The 19,238-nt window shown below is 39.7% G+C and overlaps 1 protein-coding gene across 1 annotated transcript in view; it reads left to right on the top strand.

Moving 5' to 3' along the window:
* trpa1b (transient receptor potential cation channel, subfamily A, member 1b) overlaps positions 1–19,238 on the top strand; it is a 174,593-nt gene that overhangs the window by 149,755 nt on the left and 5,600 nt on the right. The window contains exons 12-27 of the mRNA XM_079601669.1: positions 4,059–4,195; positions 4,844–4,892; positions 5,114–5,213; positions 5,309–5,409; positions 5,584–5,753; positions 5,978–6,142; positions 6,680–6,794; positions 7,135–7,301; positions 10,237–10,360; positions 10,449–10,508; positions 10,613–10,711; positions 10,937–11,007; positions 14,625–14,778; positions 17,434–17,523; positions 17,838–18,007; positions 19,014–19,143. Coding sequence (XP_079457795.1) covers positions 4,059–4,195; positions 4,844–4,892; positions 5,114–5,213; positions 5,309–5,409; positions 5,584–5,753; positions 5,978–6,142; positions 6,680–6,794; positions 7,135–7,301; positions 10,237–10,360; positions 10,449–10,508; positions 10,613–10,711; positions 10,937–11,007; positions 14,625–14,778; positions 17,434–17,523; positions 17,838–18,007; positions 19,014–19,143 — 1,902 coding nt within the window. The remainder of the gene's footprint in view (positions 1–4,058; positions 4,196–4,843; positions 4,893–5,113; positions 5,214–5,308; positions 5,410–5,583; positions 5,754–5,977; positions 6,143–6,679; positions 6,795–7,134; positions 7,302–10,236; positions 10,361–10,448; positions 10,509–10,612; positions 10,712–10,936; positions 11,008–14,624; positions 14,779–17,433; positions 17,524–17,837; positions 18,008–19,013; positions 19,144–19,238) is intronic.

The raw sequence follows: 19,238 nt of genomic DNA, 5'->3' as shown, positions 1-19,238 counted from the left end.
TGGAGAAAACACATTCTTCTTGGGGTTTAATCTTAACCCCAAGCACCTCATGTGAGCAAGGGCAACTTTGTGATGCCAAACCGCTATCTGATCTCTGGTAAAGGCTGAATAATATGCCCTGAAATTACTTGCCGGCAGGGAATGACCAAACATACTTCTTCAATATCCTCCTCAGAGTGAGCGAGCAAGTAGCAACACTCTGCTTTTATAATTGGCAAAACCCATGGAGACACATTTGGCAAAAGTTGCCATGCTGCCTGCCCAATAGTCTGAAAGAGATATCAGTCTCTCGAGACTGACCCCTGATGTAGACTGAGTAATATGCCTGGTGCCCTGAAACAGCTTGCTGGCAGGGGACACCGAACATATTTCTCCAACACCCTCCTCGGACTGAGTGAGCATCCCAGTTCCACAACTTTCTAAGATGGGGACTGGGCCAGAAGCTTACTTGAAACTTCTCCGCACCAAACACCGGAGATGGCTGGGTTGGCAGACTCGTCTCCCGGGGGCACAGAGAAGAAATGGGCACAAAAGTGACCCTGGTGTGAGCCACTTCTCCTCAGTGGGGCCTGCCCTTAACGTCCTGACTTACCTGATAGGCCTGGAAAGGCTTCAGCTGTGAGAGCCATCTCGACCCCCAGTCTCTCTGTGGGGGGCTCGAGAAGGAACACTCTGTTTTTGTTGTTCACGTCTAGAGGAACTTGTACTCAGCTGGGGCTGCTCTTTAATAACAGCCCTAAAGGCATGCACACTGGAATGTCGCCACCTTTTTCTTGGCCTCCTGAAACCTCTCGACAACTGTATTAACTGCGTTGCTAAAGATTCCAGGAGGAGAAACGCAGCGTCCTCAGGAACGTTTTGTCCCTCTCTCTTATCCCTGAGAGGTTAAAGAAGAAAATAAAGGGTCCTGCGTGGAGGTGGGGAATTACTTGACAGGAAGACCTTGTCTAACTTACTCGTGATGCTCTTCCTGCTTCTCTGCTGGCCAATCAAATTAGCAAAATCATGACTCAAAATCTCCACACTTTCCTCATAAGCTGGGGAGAGAGATGGCAAATCTTTGAACTCCTCTGCCTCGATGCTAACAATATACAACTTCTCAGAGCTGGATATAGCCAACACTGGGGCCTCACTCAGCCTGGAAGAAACCACAGAGATGTTTCGGGATCCAGAATGAAGCCACTGAAACCGGCAGGTGAGAGCTGAGAAAGGGAAAACCCCATCTTAGGCTCCTCTGTCAATTCCATTTTTGACCCCCAGCATGATCTGAGCAGGTGCGTTTGCCTGGCCTCCCTCCTCGAAGAGAGCCAAGTGGGAATTCAATTCCCAATTCTCAATGGCAGACGCTTGCCAGCTTGAGAGATGACTGTGCTCCTCTCCCAAGCAGACCACACACAGGTCGTGTGTGTCACCTCCTATAATGTAGTACGGGCCGGGAGACACATTTTAAACTGCTGGTTATTACTTGTCATAATGAGAATATAATGGGTCAAACAATACCAAATAAGACTCGCATGACACAGAGCACTTACTGAAAATACGTAAGCTGACAATGTTTGGTCCGGGTGTCCTTTATAGCTTCCGGGTGCTCCATCATCTGTCACTGGACTATGTTTTGCCACTGAGTTTGGAGTGATTTCAAACCTGCTTCATATAATATCATAATATAAAAGTTAACAAGCAAAATTAAAATGATCAAATAACTTGACAGACTCGATGGCCCAAGGCTTGTGATAAAAAAAAAAAAAGAGTTTATTTTTCTTTTGTCAGGGAGTCTGTGGCAGTCCATATAACTGTATGATATGGTGATAATAAAAATAGTGTAATTTTGACAAACTAATTGGAGAGAAAATTTTCACCCAAAACTGAAAATTCTGTCATCATTTATTCATCATCCTTATATCATTCATCCTCATGCCAAAACTGACTTTAAAAAAAAGTTACTTCTTGGGCCCTTAATTTTAACCCCTCTTAGGGACCAAGTAAATGGGGCAAATTAGCGTGAGAGCACAATTCCACAAATTATATGTCCGGATAACGTCTTCCTCTGGCATATTTTCTCCCTTCTACTTCTCTCTGTTCTCTGCGGTGTCTCCTCCTAGCAGCAACAATTGCAGCCATGTCAAAAGATGAGTTAAGATATGCTTTTTTTGGAGCGTTAAATAATGGCACAAATACCAGTAAATTGACTAGCGCAAACATTAGTAAATCGTGTTTCGTGTATCCTCGCCTCCCATAAATTTTGCATCTGAATAGAAACTCCTACAAATGCATATGCAATAAGGTCAGCCGCAAAAGCCAGCTTTAGTAAATCCAGACAGTAGTTTTTAACGCCAAAAGAGGGTTTGGCGCTGGCGCAAGCTGTTAGTAGATCTGACCCTTAGGCTATGTTTACACGGAAACGATCTGAAGAGAAAACGCAAAAGTGGCGTTGCGTTATCACTTTTTATTCTGCGTTTAGACAAGCGTTATGGGGGGAAATCTGCGTGCATATGGTGACGCAAAAGTGTGTGAAATTCGATGTAGTATGCACTCCAGGCGGCTAGGTGGCAATGCACTGCCACACAACAACACCAAGTCCGCGCGCCTGCGTACAACCTTCCTTCTACTTCTCTCGCCCATAGCAGAGTAACGGTCTGAGAGGAGTGGTTAAGCGTTTAACCAACCCAAGTCGTCAAGCCTATGTCATCAGAAAAGAACGCCATTCCAGACCCGGAAGTAACTTTTCAGACTTTGATTAAAGATAACTTCGGCAAACAATTTTTTTCCGTGTATTAACTTGCACGGATTAATTGTTCACCACAAGACTAGTAATATCCGCTAACAAAGTAAATAGGGTCAATTTTGATTTCATGCCGACTTTAAGTTCCTCGCCTTCACTCTGTATTTGTTGGTTGTGTTACATAGTGATGGGATGGTTCTGATGCTCAGACGCAGTTTTCAAAGCATTTTTGTATCACACACGGTACCGATGCTTGTATCGAAATGAGAATACCATGTGATTGATGACTTTTGAAGCTTCAAACGTCATGCAGACACAGGGACAGCTGGTTTGAAAAATATTGGCGCTTCACGGCCCCACCTGATCAAAGGGAAATTATTATGGAGGAGGCATTGTTTAAACGATTTAAAACTATACTTCCCTATAACAATTTATATATTTTTAAAAACGGAACACCCAAAATATTTTTTCAATTGCTATAATTATGGTCACATACTCAATATGTGAATCCGTTGACCAGGCTACACATGACACGAGTTGTGGTCTTTTAGTCTAAATTTGGCATATGTTATAATTATGATTTACCAGAGCATGTTTTTTTTCTTGTGTGGCAGAAACGGATTTCAATAGAAATGGCTAGAAACAGAAATCATGGCAGGTTGAAACCACCACCCAGTGGTTTCAGTTTCCACCAGTCTACTGACTAGATTATCCACCGATTTGAATTTTGTCATAAACATATTTTACCATACTCCTCCTGCAGCTGTAATAAGATATTTTACAAAATTATATAATATAATCATGAACCCATTATCATCAAGACTTATTTCTGTAAAAGCTTTTTGATACATTAAACCACACCATGCCCTGTAAGAAGTTTGGGGACAGAAACAACAAAATTGTTAAATATGCCTTAATGTCAGGCTATAATGTCACCATTCTGAAAGAGATACACAAATGCAGCCATATAAGAATGTGGTGTGCAATGAAAAGCAGCCTGATTTCCTGACTCTCGACCACACAGACACAAACACACTTACACTCCTCCATTTGTCGTCTTCAGTCTGTAGCAGGAGGGTTAATGCATTCAGTAATAGCTTCAGATAGTTAAATTGATACAAATTGTAGCCACTTACGTCTATAACTGAGCTTGGCCGTTCTGTCCATTGCCACAGCAATTCAGGGTGCTCTCTCATTAATGGTTTGTGTTATTGGTGCAGCAGCTGAGAGAATGTCCCCCTCTTGCAATACCTTGCCCTGCCTCTCCTATTTATGTCAGGCTAATAGATGACTTCCATCTTTGTGTCTGTGGATGTGTGGCTTGATTGTTTTGCAGTGTGACAAATCCACGGCCCTCCACTTTGCCTGCACTCAGGGTGCTCTGGATGCCATCAAAATCATGCTTTCCTCTTACAACAGAGTGGAAGACATCATCAACCTCCGGGATGGAGCCAATCAGACCCCCTTACATAGGTCAGTGTGATGCCATACTGCTCACCAGTAGTCATTATGAAGTGAACTAGCCTTCTGGTTTATATCAGAGCTGATCTCAGTTCATGTTAAAGGGACCGTTCCCTCAAAAGTTAAAATTCATCAATTACTCAATTATGTTGTTCCAAATCCATAAGGCTTTTGTTCATCGTCGAAACACAAATGAAGATATTTTTAATGAAACAGTGATTTATGTCCCTCTATTGAAAGTGTATTCACCCCAAACTTTCATAAAGAGATATATATGAATTCATATGACGACAGGGTAGGGTGAGCAGGGTGAGTTTTTATTTATTTATTGGACTTAATGGTAAAAAGAAGAAATGAATATAAAATTATTATTTAAAATTGACATTAAAATATATTCGTAAACAATATCTAAAGTAAAAACGTTACATTATTGTCATTTTTTGTAAGTATTTTTTATATACTTTGGTTATATGTATTCTTGTTTGTACAACTTGTTTGTCTCAAATTTTTTTTTAAAAGTAATTCTACTTACTTTTGTCTTTTAAAGTATTTATAATGGTAATGCCATTAGGGTGCTTGTCCTATTGCAATTTGCAGCTGTATTTGTTTGATTAATTCCCAATGCTTTAATGATTAACAATGACTTTCTTTTCCTAATAGAGCCACGTTGTTTGATCATGTCGAGTTGGCTGAATATCTTATTTCAAAGGTAAATGTTTGAATGGCTGCTTTATGAGAATGTGAGTGGCTGAAACATCCAAACTCACACCTTTATTCTGCTGAATGTGCACTTTGTGAACCAGCAAACTGCGTTGCTTGGATTGATCTTTTGAGAGGACTAATATTAACCACCCAATATCTCATTATCTTATCGTATATGTCCTTTGATAACGCGGCAGTTCACTGTTGGATCTCATTTGTCTTGGAAAGGGAGCAGATATTGACTGCATTGACTGTAAGGGACTGTCTCCACTGCTGATGGCCTCCAACTGCAGTGCTTGGAAAACTGTTGCATTTTTACTGTCAATTGGTAATGCATTTTCATGAATTGTCAACACATTTTATCTCCAATATCATTTGCTTGCTGGTTTCTGCATATTTAACATTTTGTCCTATTGAAAATAGGTGCCAATTTCAAAGTCAAAGACAAAGCAGGTCGCAACTTCCTCCACCTTGTCATTCTTCAACCGAAAGGGCTGAAAAATCTTCCTGAGACAGTCTTACAGGTGTGAAAATCTTCCCTAAACGTCAAGTTCAGTTTGTCAAATGCAGAACACTTTCATTTTGAAAGAAAGCCTGAAGAGTCCAAGTGACCCTGTGTTATGGATTATTACATAAAGCATTGTTTTGAACATGCGTATGTTCTGTATATAGTTATAAGAACCCATTGCCTCCTCCAGAGTAATGCTGTGAAGGAGATGTTGTCTGATGAGGATGTTGAAGGCTGCACTCCTCTGCACTACGCCTGCAAACTTGGCATTCACGATTCGGTCAAAAATATGCTGGGTCTCAATATCTTCTTGGGTCAAAAGTCACGGGAGAAGAAATCAGCGCTTCACTTCGCTGCAGAGTGAGAACGTTTGTAATGCAGTCAGAGCTATATCAAAGCCATATCTTTGTGCTTATTTTCTTAAAAGTAATACGTTTTGACCTACAATAACATATAATTCCTGACCATTTATGAGAATTTTGCTGGAATTTATACAAATGAATGCAGTATAACTCCAAACTTTCTCATTTCACATGCTCCCAAACCTGTTAATAATATTATTACTTTTCTCCAATATCTGTCAGATATGGGCGTTTAAACACATGCCACAGGCTGCTGGAGAACCTCACGGACTCCAAAATGCTGAATGATTGGGACGAAAAGGGTCTGACGTCCCTTCATCTTGCTTCAAGGGCAGGACACACACAAGTAGTGGAGCTGCTGCTCCGGAGGGGAGCGCTGTTTCAAAGGTACACCATACTTTTTATGGGGAAAGCAAAACATTTACATTTTTCACAGTCATCGCAAGCAGTACATCATTACTCTAATAACTACCAGGCAGTTTTATTTTAATCATTGAGATACTACACTGTAAAAAGTGGTGAGCTGGAATTGTTACCTCGAAGAGCTGGATTAAAAATTCCATGTATTTTGTTGGTATAAATTAATATTGGTTGATTCAGCAACATTAAATTAAATTAAATGAAAAAAAATTCCGACTGGCATAAAACAAGTTGATTTAAATGTTATAATTTTTAGGTTACCAAGTTCTTTTTATATATATTTAATTATATATTTGATAAGATTTATTATATTAAGTAACGGACATGTTTTATGGTTTAGATATTGATTGTAACCCTGCTACCAGGTCACGATTGGGTGAAAATATCAAAAGCTAAAAAAAAAAAAAATGTTGGTTAGGTTAGCGCCAGCTTCACAAAATGCTTGGTTAGGTTGTGAGTTCATTCAGTTGGACGTTCCTTCATAAGGTCTGTTGTAATCTCTAGTGATTACAAAGGCTGGTCCTGTTTACATCATGCTGCGACTGAGGGATACACACAGACAATGAAAATCCTCCTAGCAGCCAATGTCAAACTACTGGACGGAACAAATGAAGATGGGGTAAGCAGCGTAACAATTACCAAATGTTTCTTGAGCAGCAAATCAGCATATCAGAATGATTTCTGAAGGATCATGTGATCGAGTAATGACGCTGAAAAAAATTCAGCTTTGCCATCCCAAGAATAAATTATATTTTAAAATATATACAATTTTAAAACATTTATTTCATAATATTACTTTTCTACTGTATGTTGTCAAATAAGTGCATACTTTTTGAGCATTAGATACTTTTTTTTCTACTAAATACTTTTACTGTACTGCATTTGTCGATGAAAGCAATTGTCATTTATGATCAGTTTGAACAACGCTGCTTTTTAACCAAACATGTATGCTTTAATAGAACACAGCCCTTCACATTGCTGCACAAGCGGGACATGTGGGTGCTGTTTTGCTGTTATTGGAAAGAGGAGCTGAAATCACTCTCAACAATGCTGACAACTCTTTTTTGCATGAAGCTGTGCGAAATGAGAAAAAAGATGTAGTGAATGCCACCATCGAAAGTGAGAGGTAAGGAGACATCCACGGTTCAAGATGGTTAAGTTAATAGCCTTGCATTGCTTTGACACCCCACAGCTAATACCTGTAGTAAAAAAAAAAAAAAAGGATTGGCAGACAGTATTCATTTTAATATAAAACGCAACTTGGATTGCAGATTAATAATAATATATTAATTCATATTGTAACATTGATGCAGTGTTCATTTTGTCTGATTGTTCCCTTTTAGTCAGTCACAATCTATGTACGTAGGAACTGAACGACAAATTGGGGATTGCTTTGAGAGACCAATCTACTTTGATTGTAAACTAAACGAGCCAATGCACATTGGTATGTGATAATCGCATCAGCTGCTCTGCCTCGCAGCTCGAACATATAATGAGCAGAAGGTGCGTCACATCTTTGCTTTTCTCTTCGGATTAGACCGGTTCTTCTGTTCCTGCTCTGATATTTTCTGAGAGTGTTTAACTTCAAAAAGAAAACGAGTCTGCTTCTTTAGGAGGACGCTTCTGCAAACTTGTGTTGGTGTTACAGCACGGTGTTGCAGTGGAACATGTCGATCGCTGCATCGGAGGGTGAGCTAATGTCCTCCGGGGATGAAGATTAGGCTGCGCTGCCTCCTTCGGGTGTGGCACCATTGCCCGAGTCTGACCCAGAGCTGACAGCAATGCCTTGCCGGGCCTCTGTGAGTGTCGGACTCTTGTGGAACCCAACACCGTGTCCCGAACCCTCGCGGCTTGACGATTGGTATCTCAGGGCGGCCCTTGCGGGTTCTCAGCGCCCCGCCCCAGTGCCTTTCTTTCTGAAGGTCACCAGATTGTGGATCTGCTGCCCTTTCCTCCCTCACTACCCTCGATGGCGGAGCGGTTAAGGGGTACGTGTAGCTTCCCCCAGTGGAGCGGTCTGTGGCGATGCAATTGTGTCCCAAGACCGCTACCTCCTGGCAGGGTAATCCACGTCTCCCCTCGTCCTCTCTGGCGGGCAAAGCATGCGGAGAAGCTGCTTCCGCCCTGCATGCCATGGCGCTCCTGCACATCTACCAGGCCAAAATGCTCAAGGAATTGCACGAGGGTAGTTCCGACAAGGTGGTTATGCAAGAACTGCGTGCAGCGACGGACCTCGCCCTACTGCACGCTTCCTGGGTCGGGCGATGTCAACCTTCCAGGAATGGCATCTTTTTCTGAACCTGGCGGATATGCTTGAGTCCAACAAAGTTCGGTTCCTCAACTCCCTGTCTACCAGGCCAGCCTCTTTGGCGACGCTGTTGAAAATTTTGCCCAACAGTTTTTAGTAGTACAGAAGCGGACGGAGGCGATGAAACCTATCCTGCACCGACGACCAGCTGCTGCCACCACACAGTCGTCGGCTGCTGCTACTACGCCTGCTCGTCACCGATGGCGCTCTGTCCCTGCTCAGCCTAAGCAGCAGCCTCCACTTAGTCAAGTCAAGTCATTTTCATTTATATAGCGCTTTTAACAATGTAGATTGTTTCAAAGCGGCTTTACAGTGATAAACGGATCATTTAAGGTAACAGATTGTTTTGGCTTTATAGCAGTTCTTGAATAAAGATATTTTCCAGCTAAAGTTAGTTTTGATTGATTCACTTCCGTCGCAACGATCATTAGTTATTAAATTAGAGACCGCTAAGACGACACCGTTCTCTCCACATAGACTTTAAACGCGAACCTGTAAGAAACGCTGATGGCGCTCACATCCGCATCAAGAATTATTTATATAGTTATGCGCATTTGAATATATCTCTGCAGGTTTGTAATTCCCTACAAACCAAGTCTTAAACTACTTGTCTGGCCTTAAAAAAATGTATACAGAATTTGATCACTTCGGGGTAGACACGCGAAACCGAAATTATCCCGACAATGCTTTATCTGTAGAGTGGTAAAGGGATCCTTCACAGGGGAGAGACTAGTTGGTACTTCAGCACTGCGTTGTCCAGGCGAAAGTTTTTCGTCAGATCTGGATACGGCCTGGATACGGCCGGTGTTCCCAGTTCCAGCCCGTCCAGGCCCCCGCCAAACCAGGCGGTATGAGTAGGGGCAAGCAGCCCTGAGACGGGTGAGTCGGAGATCAAAGGATCTGCTCTTTGGGAGATGGTGACCGCACCACTCCCTCCCCCGGAGGAGGGCCGGGTGGAAAATCCTTTGTGTCATTTTATTTCTGTTCCATCCAGAGTCCAGCGGAATCCACATAAAAAAAAAAAAAAAAAAAACAGTTTCCTCGATCTCTGGGTCACAAGAGGGCATGGATGGTAGTATGCGACGCTGTAAAAATACCTTGCCACTCCCGTCTCCCTCTTCTATCACCAGCGGGCATCAGTGTGCGGCTCAAGGACGCCTCCAGGCCTTCTCATGTACCCTCAGCTTCACCCTGGAACAAGGCAAGTATTGCACAGCACACTCAGATTCCACTCAGTGCATCCCTAACTCGGCTCCTCAGCGGAAAAACAAAGATGGGACGCACCTTCTGCTCATTACATGCTTGCGCTGGAAGGCAGAGCAGCTGATGCAATTATCACATACCAATGTGCATTGGCTCGTTTAGTTTACACCCGAAGTAGATTGGTCTCTGAGGTGATCCCCAATTCGTCGGTCAATTCCGTCATACTTAACCGCTCCCTTCTTCAGGGAACGAGGGTTACATACGTAACAGAGACGTTATCTGCTTTTCTTAAATGAAGCTCTAGGCTAATTAAAATAATTTAATCTCAAATCAGTATTTCAATCAAACTGTACATGTATTTATCTGGTAATTAACCATTATGTAAAAAAGGGCACTTTTTTTCTAAAATGAGACAAAAATACACTTATGTTTCCTGTTCCCTTTTAATAAAAAATATCTAAAAAAAAAATTCAGTGTAGGATTTTTAATGGAACAATATTAGAGAATAGGTTGAGATTTTTTAAAACTTATATAATTTTTCTCCTCTCAGTTTACCAACAGTTGACAAAGACATATTAATTCACTGCAGGTGTGCTGAGGCATTAACGTCATTTAAGGCTAAATCCCGCTGTGTCGTGATGGACATCATAGAGTTCCTCCCGGAGTCTTTTAAGGTCTGTCTATTAACTTCACACCTTATGAAAATCTCTGAGATATTGTTGATCAATTCTTTGACATAAAAGCCCTCTCTCCTCTGAACAGCACCTTCTGGACCGGTGTATTATTGAGTCTGATCATGACGCCAACAGTCCAGATTATCATGTAAGCTTTCCACAAATGTGCAAAAAGTTGCATTAGAACTATTAATAGTTAATTATAATTATAATCATTAATCATAAAGTACAATTCTTTAATGGTATTGGCAGATCAGGTACGATTTTCACTGGCTTCAAGCTCCTATACAGTTGAAGAAGTATGCTAAAGCAGACAAATCAATGAATTTCCAACCATTGGCAGCTATGAATGTAAGTCTCTTTAAATCATGTTACAATAGGTTAAATTCCTTCAAGGCAATTTTGGAAAATTGTTTATTAAAGGAGAAACCGTTAAATTAAAATTTGAGCATTTTATCTAGTGATGTCTGACTTTTGGACCCCATTGTGCTATATACATTATTAAATACAAACTTCTAATTAATTTTGCATCTTAAAATGGTTTGAGAATAAATCATAACTCTTGTACCTCAATAGGCAATGGTGCGGTACAACCGTCTGGAGCTCCTCACTCACCCCGTTAGCCGAAAATACCTGGAAATGAAGTGGTATGTTAAAGATGTACTGTAATTCTCTCAGAAAGTCCCTACAGTTCTGGTTGCAATGTTTTAATTCACTATATTCTATATTCACCCTATTTGTGTGGTAATTGTTACTCATGGGGACGTACGATAGTTTCAACATTTACAGGGGCTAGTGAGTGATTCTACAGCTGTTTGAATCCAGAATGTCAGTGTTTTTCTACAACCAGCCACGTAAAATTACCTTCTTTTTTTGACAACACCAGGGTCATGTGGTAATGTCATTGCCATCTGAAGTTTACAAGAGGACATCAATTCAAAAGTCGTTGTGTAAATTGTTTTTGACCACTGCCTAGCACTATACAGTAACTGTTGCACTTTGTGGTAATGTATGCATTTTAAATATGGACATTTTTTTCTGTGAAATGCTGAAAACAAGAATAATTCAAAGCCAATTCGAAATCTTCGCAGATACCATTTATTTATGTGACATAACACCCAACATTTACCAGCCCCCTCCTCACCCCTATCTCATGATAAAGAGTCAAAGGACGTGACCAGAGATAGGCTGGCAGAAAGGAACACCAAGGTGGACAAGAAGGAGAGAAGACCAGGGTGGAGGCAGGAGAAGCTAGAGAATGACCCAGAGCAGAGCCAGGATGAATGCCCATGGCATAACTGATGGAGGGAGGAGCCAAGATGGAGCGAGGGGTCTGAACGACTGAAGTGACGTTGTGATAGGAGAAAACCCAGGAGGAACAGAAAAGACAAAGACCCAAGGTGACATTGAAGGCCTGGAGGGCAAAGGTGGAGCCGCAGGTGTACTTGACTTAGGTGAAGGCATGGGCTTGGCAGACCTGAGCGGAGTCAGTGTGACTCAGGATGATGGTGGAACAGGAGGGAGGCCAGAGGGATGGAGGGCCGAGGCGCAGCAGGAGATCCACTAGTCTGAAGCAAAGCCAGAGCAAAGATTGAAGAAGGAGGGAGCCCAGTGGAGCCCGAGGGATGACAGACCATGGTGGAGCTGAGAGAGCAGGGATGAGGTGGATAGGGCTTGGAGGCCTGAGGTGGAGCTAGGAGATCCTGAATGGAGACAGCGGAGGCGAGGCCAAGGAGTTGGATGGCTTTGGCAGAGGAGGAGGGAGAGGTAGGCTGGGCAGGACCATCCACAAAGAAAGACACTTGGAGCTGGACGATGAAGGAGACTTGATTCTGGAAAATGAAGGAGACTTGATGCTGGACGATGAAGGAAACCTGAAGCTGGGCTGAACCAGCGGCAATGAAGAAGAATGGGGCTGGGTAGAATCAGTGGCCACAAAGACAACTTGGGTCTAGCGGAGACGAAAGTGACTTGGGACTGGGCTGAACCACCAGAGCCAATTGCGACAAAGGAGAATTGACAGACAATCAAAGCCCCTAAAAGTGTTTCGAACCAATAAATGTACATTGCACGTTTTTATTTGTGATAAATATTAAACTAGAGACAAAATGATCAAGTTAGTTAGCCGGGACGCAAACTCGAAAAGCTTAAAGGGGTCATGACATGGGTTTTTTTTTTATTATTATGTTCCCTTAGGTGCAATTATAGTATTACTATAGTTTTTTTTACAAAAAACTTTTAAAATGTAGTGATTTATGACCTTTTCCCACCCTGTTTCTCATCCTCTGATTCAAACAGTCTGTTTTGGGGGTGTTTCCCCTTTAAGAGTTCAGTGTTAACGCCCACTGTTATAATTGGCTAACGTCAGTGCCTATGCATCAATTATTAACGCCCCCAGCCAGAACATTTGCGGATTCAGCGTATTTAAAAAGTATTAAAGTTTTAAATACATTACTTACAGTTTGCGTCGTCGTTGTTGAGCCCAGAATAGTCGGCACGGACTTATCTTTGAGCAACAGTTTTCTGGCAAAGCCAGCATCATTTTGGGATTTGTTCTCAAAACAGTCCTCCTTCAAATGGACTGGGACGTCCGCAAAAAAATAAAGTGCATCCATCTTTCCCTGACGACTGGATCTTTTGCAGCGTATTCAAAGATGTTGTTTGTCCACAGCCAGGAACAACACATCTGCGTGGCATCGTAATTTCCCTGTACACAGACCCACTCGCTGTCCGTCGACTGAACACTTGTGAGGTGCGCGGCGCGCGGGCGCGACAATGATACGAAATGAGCGTAGTTGTCTTGCGCTTAAAGCGTAGTTGTCTTGTGCTGGAGGCGGTCACATGCAAACGCTGGTACGTCCCTTCGTACCGTGACGTCACTTCTTACCATGGATCCAGAACGAGCTGTATTTAGAGCTTGATTAAATAAATGATTAGTTTATAATGGGGAGGACGTCTTAAGCTATGAAACTTGCAGGACGTTTTAATGGTACAAAGACCTCTTATATACCAAAAGATCAAGGCAAATTTGGTTTCTCATGTCATGACCCCTTTAAAGCACCGCAAAGCAAGTCGAAATGCTGTCCACCAGGCTACAGTGTCTTATCACAATTGAAATACTCATGCAAAGCCTGATTAATGTAGCATTTATCTATTAAAAATGTTATTTTATACTTCAATGTTTTCATTATTTATTAAAGAAAACCATGCTGATCATAACTACCTATTCTATTAGGCTATTTCATTCTTAATTTCACAAAGAATGCAAAAACACAAATGCTGCCGAGTCCGACTAACAAGACTAGCAAGTCCTGATAATGTTTTAATTTTACAATCATTTAGTTTCATTTATTTCAGTGCTATGTATCTGTTAAAAAAATCTACTACAAATTAAAAGAACACAACGTTTAAGACACATAACCTATTGACATGCATAGCTTTCTAATTATAGAAAAACTGGGCTCACAGAGTAACGTTTACTTTGTTTAAATTCGATGCAAATAATAAAGCCTATACATTTTATTTTCATTTCTTAATTTGTACTGTAATTTCAGTTCTGTGATTATGAAATTGTTAAACTACAATGTTTCACTTGAATTTATCTGCTACAGCTCTCAATGAGCCCCGGTAGATTATGTAATGGAGAGAATAAACGGACACTTTTCAAAGTCCGTGATTGTAGCGGCACTTAGCGGTAAAAGAATGCAAATACACATCCCCCGTGACGGTAAAATTGGGGATTGCTGCCTTTTACCGCTAAGTGGTGCAATAGTGACCCAGAATGCATGAATAAATATACTTTTAAGAAACGCACTACACTTTGACATTGACGACTCTGAACAATGAACAGAAAGAGCTCAGGGCTTAAATACATACAGGGATAATCAACTGAATAAGAAACAGGTGTGTAACTTAATGAAAAACTATGGCAACAAACAAAGAACTCAAACAAACAGGAACAGGCAAACCATAAAAACAGGATATGACAATGAAACTATTAAACTAAACAAGACAAGAATTGTGACAAGAAGTTGCTGCCATGCAAATGTATTTTTTACAGGCGTCCCCATGAGAAACAATTTCTGATATGCTAATTTCTACAGTCACTTGTTTTTATGTGCTATACCAAATATTCACTGCTTTTTTACTTTTGTGCATATGGTTAAAAATAGCAGCAGCAGAGTCTTAACATAACTTCAAACAAATAGACTGGTTTACATAAACACACTTTTGAATCTTCTGATATTGTGTTTTATTCGGACAGGAAGGCATATGGAAGCAAGGTTCATTTGCTCAACCTGGCAGTCTACCTGCTTGGCTTGTTGCCCCTCACATACCTCATCCTCAATCTGAGACCGAGCCAGGACATTTCTGCCAATGGCACATCTGTCATCATGGTGCCCGTATCTTTTAGTGAGGTAGACAGCCTCTATTCAGAGCTCTCTATAGCTTCTTGTAGGGAAGAGATGAGCTCAAAGAGTTCGGTAATTTGTGCGACAAATGACAGCAGGAGATGCTTATCTGTGACAAGCAGAGAAGGGAAAGGTGAAAGAGAATAATAGTAGTTGAATTTAAATGACAATCAAATTGATTGTGAATTACTTTTCAAAGTCACACTGTCATAAATGCTAAGAGAGATGCAAACTATTATATAACCTTTACAGAATTGGTAATATAGTGTGTATTTTAACAGCTGTCTTCTAAATGTGGTGCAGTGTGAAAACACATGGGAGGGTCTGTGTTATGAGACAATTAAGGGGGCTCTTTCTATGAATAGAAAATTCCCATTACTTTTTACATTAAGTCAATAAAGACAGATATTTAGTGCAAGCCTTTTACTTGATTGTAAGAAAAAAGATTGTACAAATGCTGTTATTTAATTGATGGTCTTTTTTTATTTCAACTTTTAGCCTAGGTTTTCATTTGCTGTATGTTTTTGAACTCTTTCCCCACCATTGACAGAATTTTCCATCTTTTCTTTCTTTTTTTCTCTTTTTTCCCCGTCATTTATGATATAATGCTTCCCAGCCATTGACTTAATTTTCCAGCTTTCCATGTTTTGCACTGTTATATGGTAGAAGGCGCATCTCTTAAAAGAGTACAGAATCTCCGGATCAAAACACAATTGAAACAATTGACAAAAGCATTGCTAATGCACGTTGTAGTCTTTAACAAAAATGTGATTTTCTTTTTTTTTTTTTTAAAGCAGAGGCTCTGTTCTTTCTGAAATATTATAAATATAATACAACAAAATATTCAGGAGGCCATGAAAGTTTTGTGAAAATTATCAAAATGGTGGCTGGAAAAAAAAAACACTGGCGAAACATTATTTCTTTAATGTTTGCTACTAGAAAATAATGATAATAAAAAAAATGAAAATAAAATTGCGAATAAAATACAAGCAGGAGTTGAGTGAAACAGTTTAAAAAAAAGTGTAGGGCGGGTACTTGGTACTGTACATCGGTTGTTGATTGGATGGAGGCCAACTTGCAGTCATTTGTAATCTAGGGATAGGGTTTTGAGAGACTGAAGGATTGGACTAAATTAGTCTGATGATTTTCAGGAAGATCGAGTTATGACATTTTTATATAAAAAATTATGAGCTAAAAAAAATTATATGTCCATGAATAAATCATTCACAATAAAATAAAAAATAAAAAAAAAGAGGCTGAATTGTAACATCATGCCAACTTTAAAATGAATTTGATGGTAAAAATTGTCACATAAAAAAGGGGGAGGAGTCAGACCACTTCAGAGATAATAAATGGGACAATTTGTAGAGCTCAATACAATGGCTGGCCGTTTGTGACTTTTTAGCACCAGTTGAGCTAAATTTATTATATTGTTGTTTTCAGATTGCATTGATGATTTTATATATTTTACCCAAATGCAAGCTTGTTATTGACAAACAGTTTAGAAGATTGTAGTATTTTTCCAATTGGGCTGTATGTTCCTTATATAGAAAATAGCTGCTCGGGGGCATATGCAAGACAATTCTGTCATTTATTCACCCTTATGTTGTTCCAACTTTTAAACCTGAACTGGAACTCACACACACACAAAAAAAGGTGTTTTGTAAAATGTTCTTATGTTCCACAGAGGAAAGTATGTCATATGACATAAGGTTTGGAACAACATAAACAATGTGGTGTGTAAACGATGTCAACATTTTAATTATAAAGTGCAAATAACCCACCTTGTTGGCAGATTCTATTTCTACTAACTCTGCCCACCGTTGTCTGATTGAGCCAGTGGCGTGGAGAGTTAGATGTCGTTAACTTTTGATGCTACTACTGTCACAAGTTCGAAATAGTACAGTATAAATTGCATATAACTACTATTCATACTTGGTGCAAAGAAAATACTGCTATTTTCACTTAGTGCACTCTAAAAAATGCTGGGTTGTTTCGACCCAATTTTGGGTAAAATATGGACAAACCCAAACGTTGGGTTAAAAATGTAATGTAAAAATTTAACCCAACGGCTGGGTTTGTCCATATTTTACCCAAAATTGGGTTGAAACAACCCAGCATTTTTTAGAGTGTGTAAGTATCATCTAATGCTGCCTTTTAATTGGTTGGGTGAACTAGTCCTTTGAAAGGACTTTGGCGTTACTTGAAGTACACCAATATTGTCATCGTATACCTTATTTGACATTAAATGGGGGTCAGAAGTTCTTGTTGTCAATTTGACCTAATCTGTTATACATTGACAAGCTAATTATCTGAGCCATCATTTACAATCAATTTGAGTGTTATTATGAACTGAATGGTATCCATCAACGTCCCACTTATTCATCAACTCCAAGGTTATTATCTCCATGAAATTAAATATGTCTAATCTTGTACGCATATCACTATTTATCTTTTGAGAAATTGCACAGAAAGCTCATGTTGGCATTAGTATTATCTATTTTTGAGTGTGAGGAACATGCACACACCATAGCAGATATTTTTAATTCAGCATAATATGCTAGTTGGGTTATGAATAAAAAGTGATACACTCATTATGTTAATGTGATTAATTTGGCGATAATGCTGTAACGATTCTCTCTCTCTTTTCCCTCCATCCAGCAAAAATGTTTAATCTCAGTCTGTATAATCATGGTGCTTGTCATGAATGTGTATTCCATTTGCAAAGAGCTGGTGCAGTTGGCTCAGCAGGTAATAATCATGTCATCACTTCCCATGATGCATCCACTATAAATTCCTCTCATACATAGACTCTCAGTAGAAGGCAATCAAACCGTCACTAATCATAAATGTCATGATGCACATTAAATACACATGCCTTTGCTGTGGGGATTCCCTTGCAGTGCTTTAAGCCTTCCAGCCAAGTAGTTTACCTATAAAAACACCGCTCATATTTTGCATGCATTGTTCTATGGTCTTTGCCACTGGCGAGAGTATTCAAATTGCACTATGTTTGGAATCTAAATGTGATTTTTATTTAACCCCTTATGTCTTTCACATTGTAGCGAATAAATTACTTCACGGACTTCTCTAACCCTGCTGACTGGAGTGCAGCTATTAGCTCTTTAGTATTTGTCATTCCCATGTGCTTCAATGTGGACAACACATGGCAATGGCAGGCTGGAGCTTACGCCATTTTGACTTCATGGATCGGCTTCCTGCTCTACTTCCAGAGGTAGATTTAATGGCCTGTAGGTTTCTTAAATTGTAATACGAACAATCACATTTTCTGCTTGCTCAAATTTATCTCAAGGAAATTTACTGGGATTCCAATCAGTTCATTTCTAATCAAACGAATTACAGTACATCATATGCTGATTATCACTATTAATTGCATTGTATATACTGTAAGAAATGCACAATATACTATATTGAAAATAGTTATCAATATTTTTAATAATTCATCAGTAAATATTTGATATTTAATTGTACATGACCATTTCCCCTATTTTTACATTTACAATACACCACCGTTCAAAAGTTTGGATGTTTACGTGTTTCTGAAAGAATTCTCTTAAAATGCAATAAAAATGAAATATTACTACAGTTTTAAATAACCATTGTCTATTTTAATACATTTTAAAATGTAATTTATTTATGTGATGGCAAAGCTGAATGTACAGCATTATTACTCCAGCCTTCAGTGTCACACGATCCTTCAGAGATCATTCTAAAATGCTGATTTTCTGCTTAAGAAACATTTCTTCTTATTATTAATGTTGAAAACAGTTGTGCTGCTTAAAATATTTGTGGAGACGGTGACTTTTTTCATACTTTGATGAACGGAAAGCTGCAATTGAAATCTTTTGTAAAATGATAAATGTCTTTACTGTCACTTTTGATAAATTGAATGCATCCTTGCTGAATAGAAATTTTAATTTCTTAAAGAAAAAAATCTTAATGACCCCCAAACTATTGAATCGGAGTGTATCTTTACCATCATGTAACACTCGCTTAAAGTTAATCTTTAGAAATGTTAATAATTGAATAACAGTTAAATGTAATCTTCAGCAATTCTAAAAAGGAATATCCATTTTCGTTCTAAACGTTACAATTTTATGACTAAATTTACTTTTAGCATATACTATTGATTTGTGTAGTTAATTTTTTCTTCTTCTACAAAATAGTCTAGAAATGTATGTATAGAACATTGAAACTCTTATGCCGTTTTTACATTGCAGGTTTGAGCGAATTGGGATTTACGTGGTGATGTTTGGTGGAATCGTTAGGACCCTGATGTGCATCATGGTTCTTTTTATCTTTCTTTTGCTGGCATTCGGATTGGCCTTCTACGCTTTGATGCTCCACCGGGTACGTCCAAAAAGAGAGATCATATCAACCCAGCATGACAGACCCATCGACGTCTTGGCAAATCGGTGCAGTTTGATAATGACGTTTACTGTTTG

The sequence above is a fragment of the Phoxinus phoxinus genome (genome assembly GCF_949152265.1).
Source record: "Phoxinus phoxinus genome assembly, chromosome: 24".
Taxonomy (NCBI): Eukaryota; Metazoa; Chordata; class Actinopteri; order Cypriniformes; family Leuciscidae; genus Phoxinus; species Phoxinus phoxinus.
Note: the sequence above shows the minus strand (reverse complement) of the source record. Positions and strands in the feature narration are given on the sequence as shown.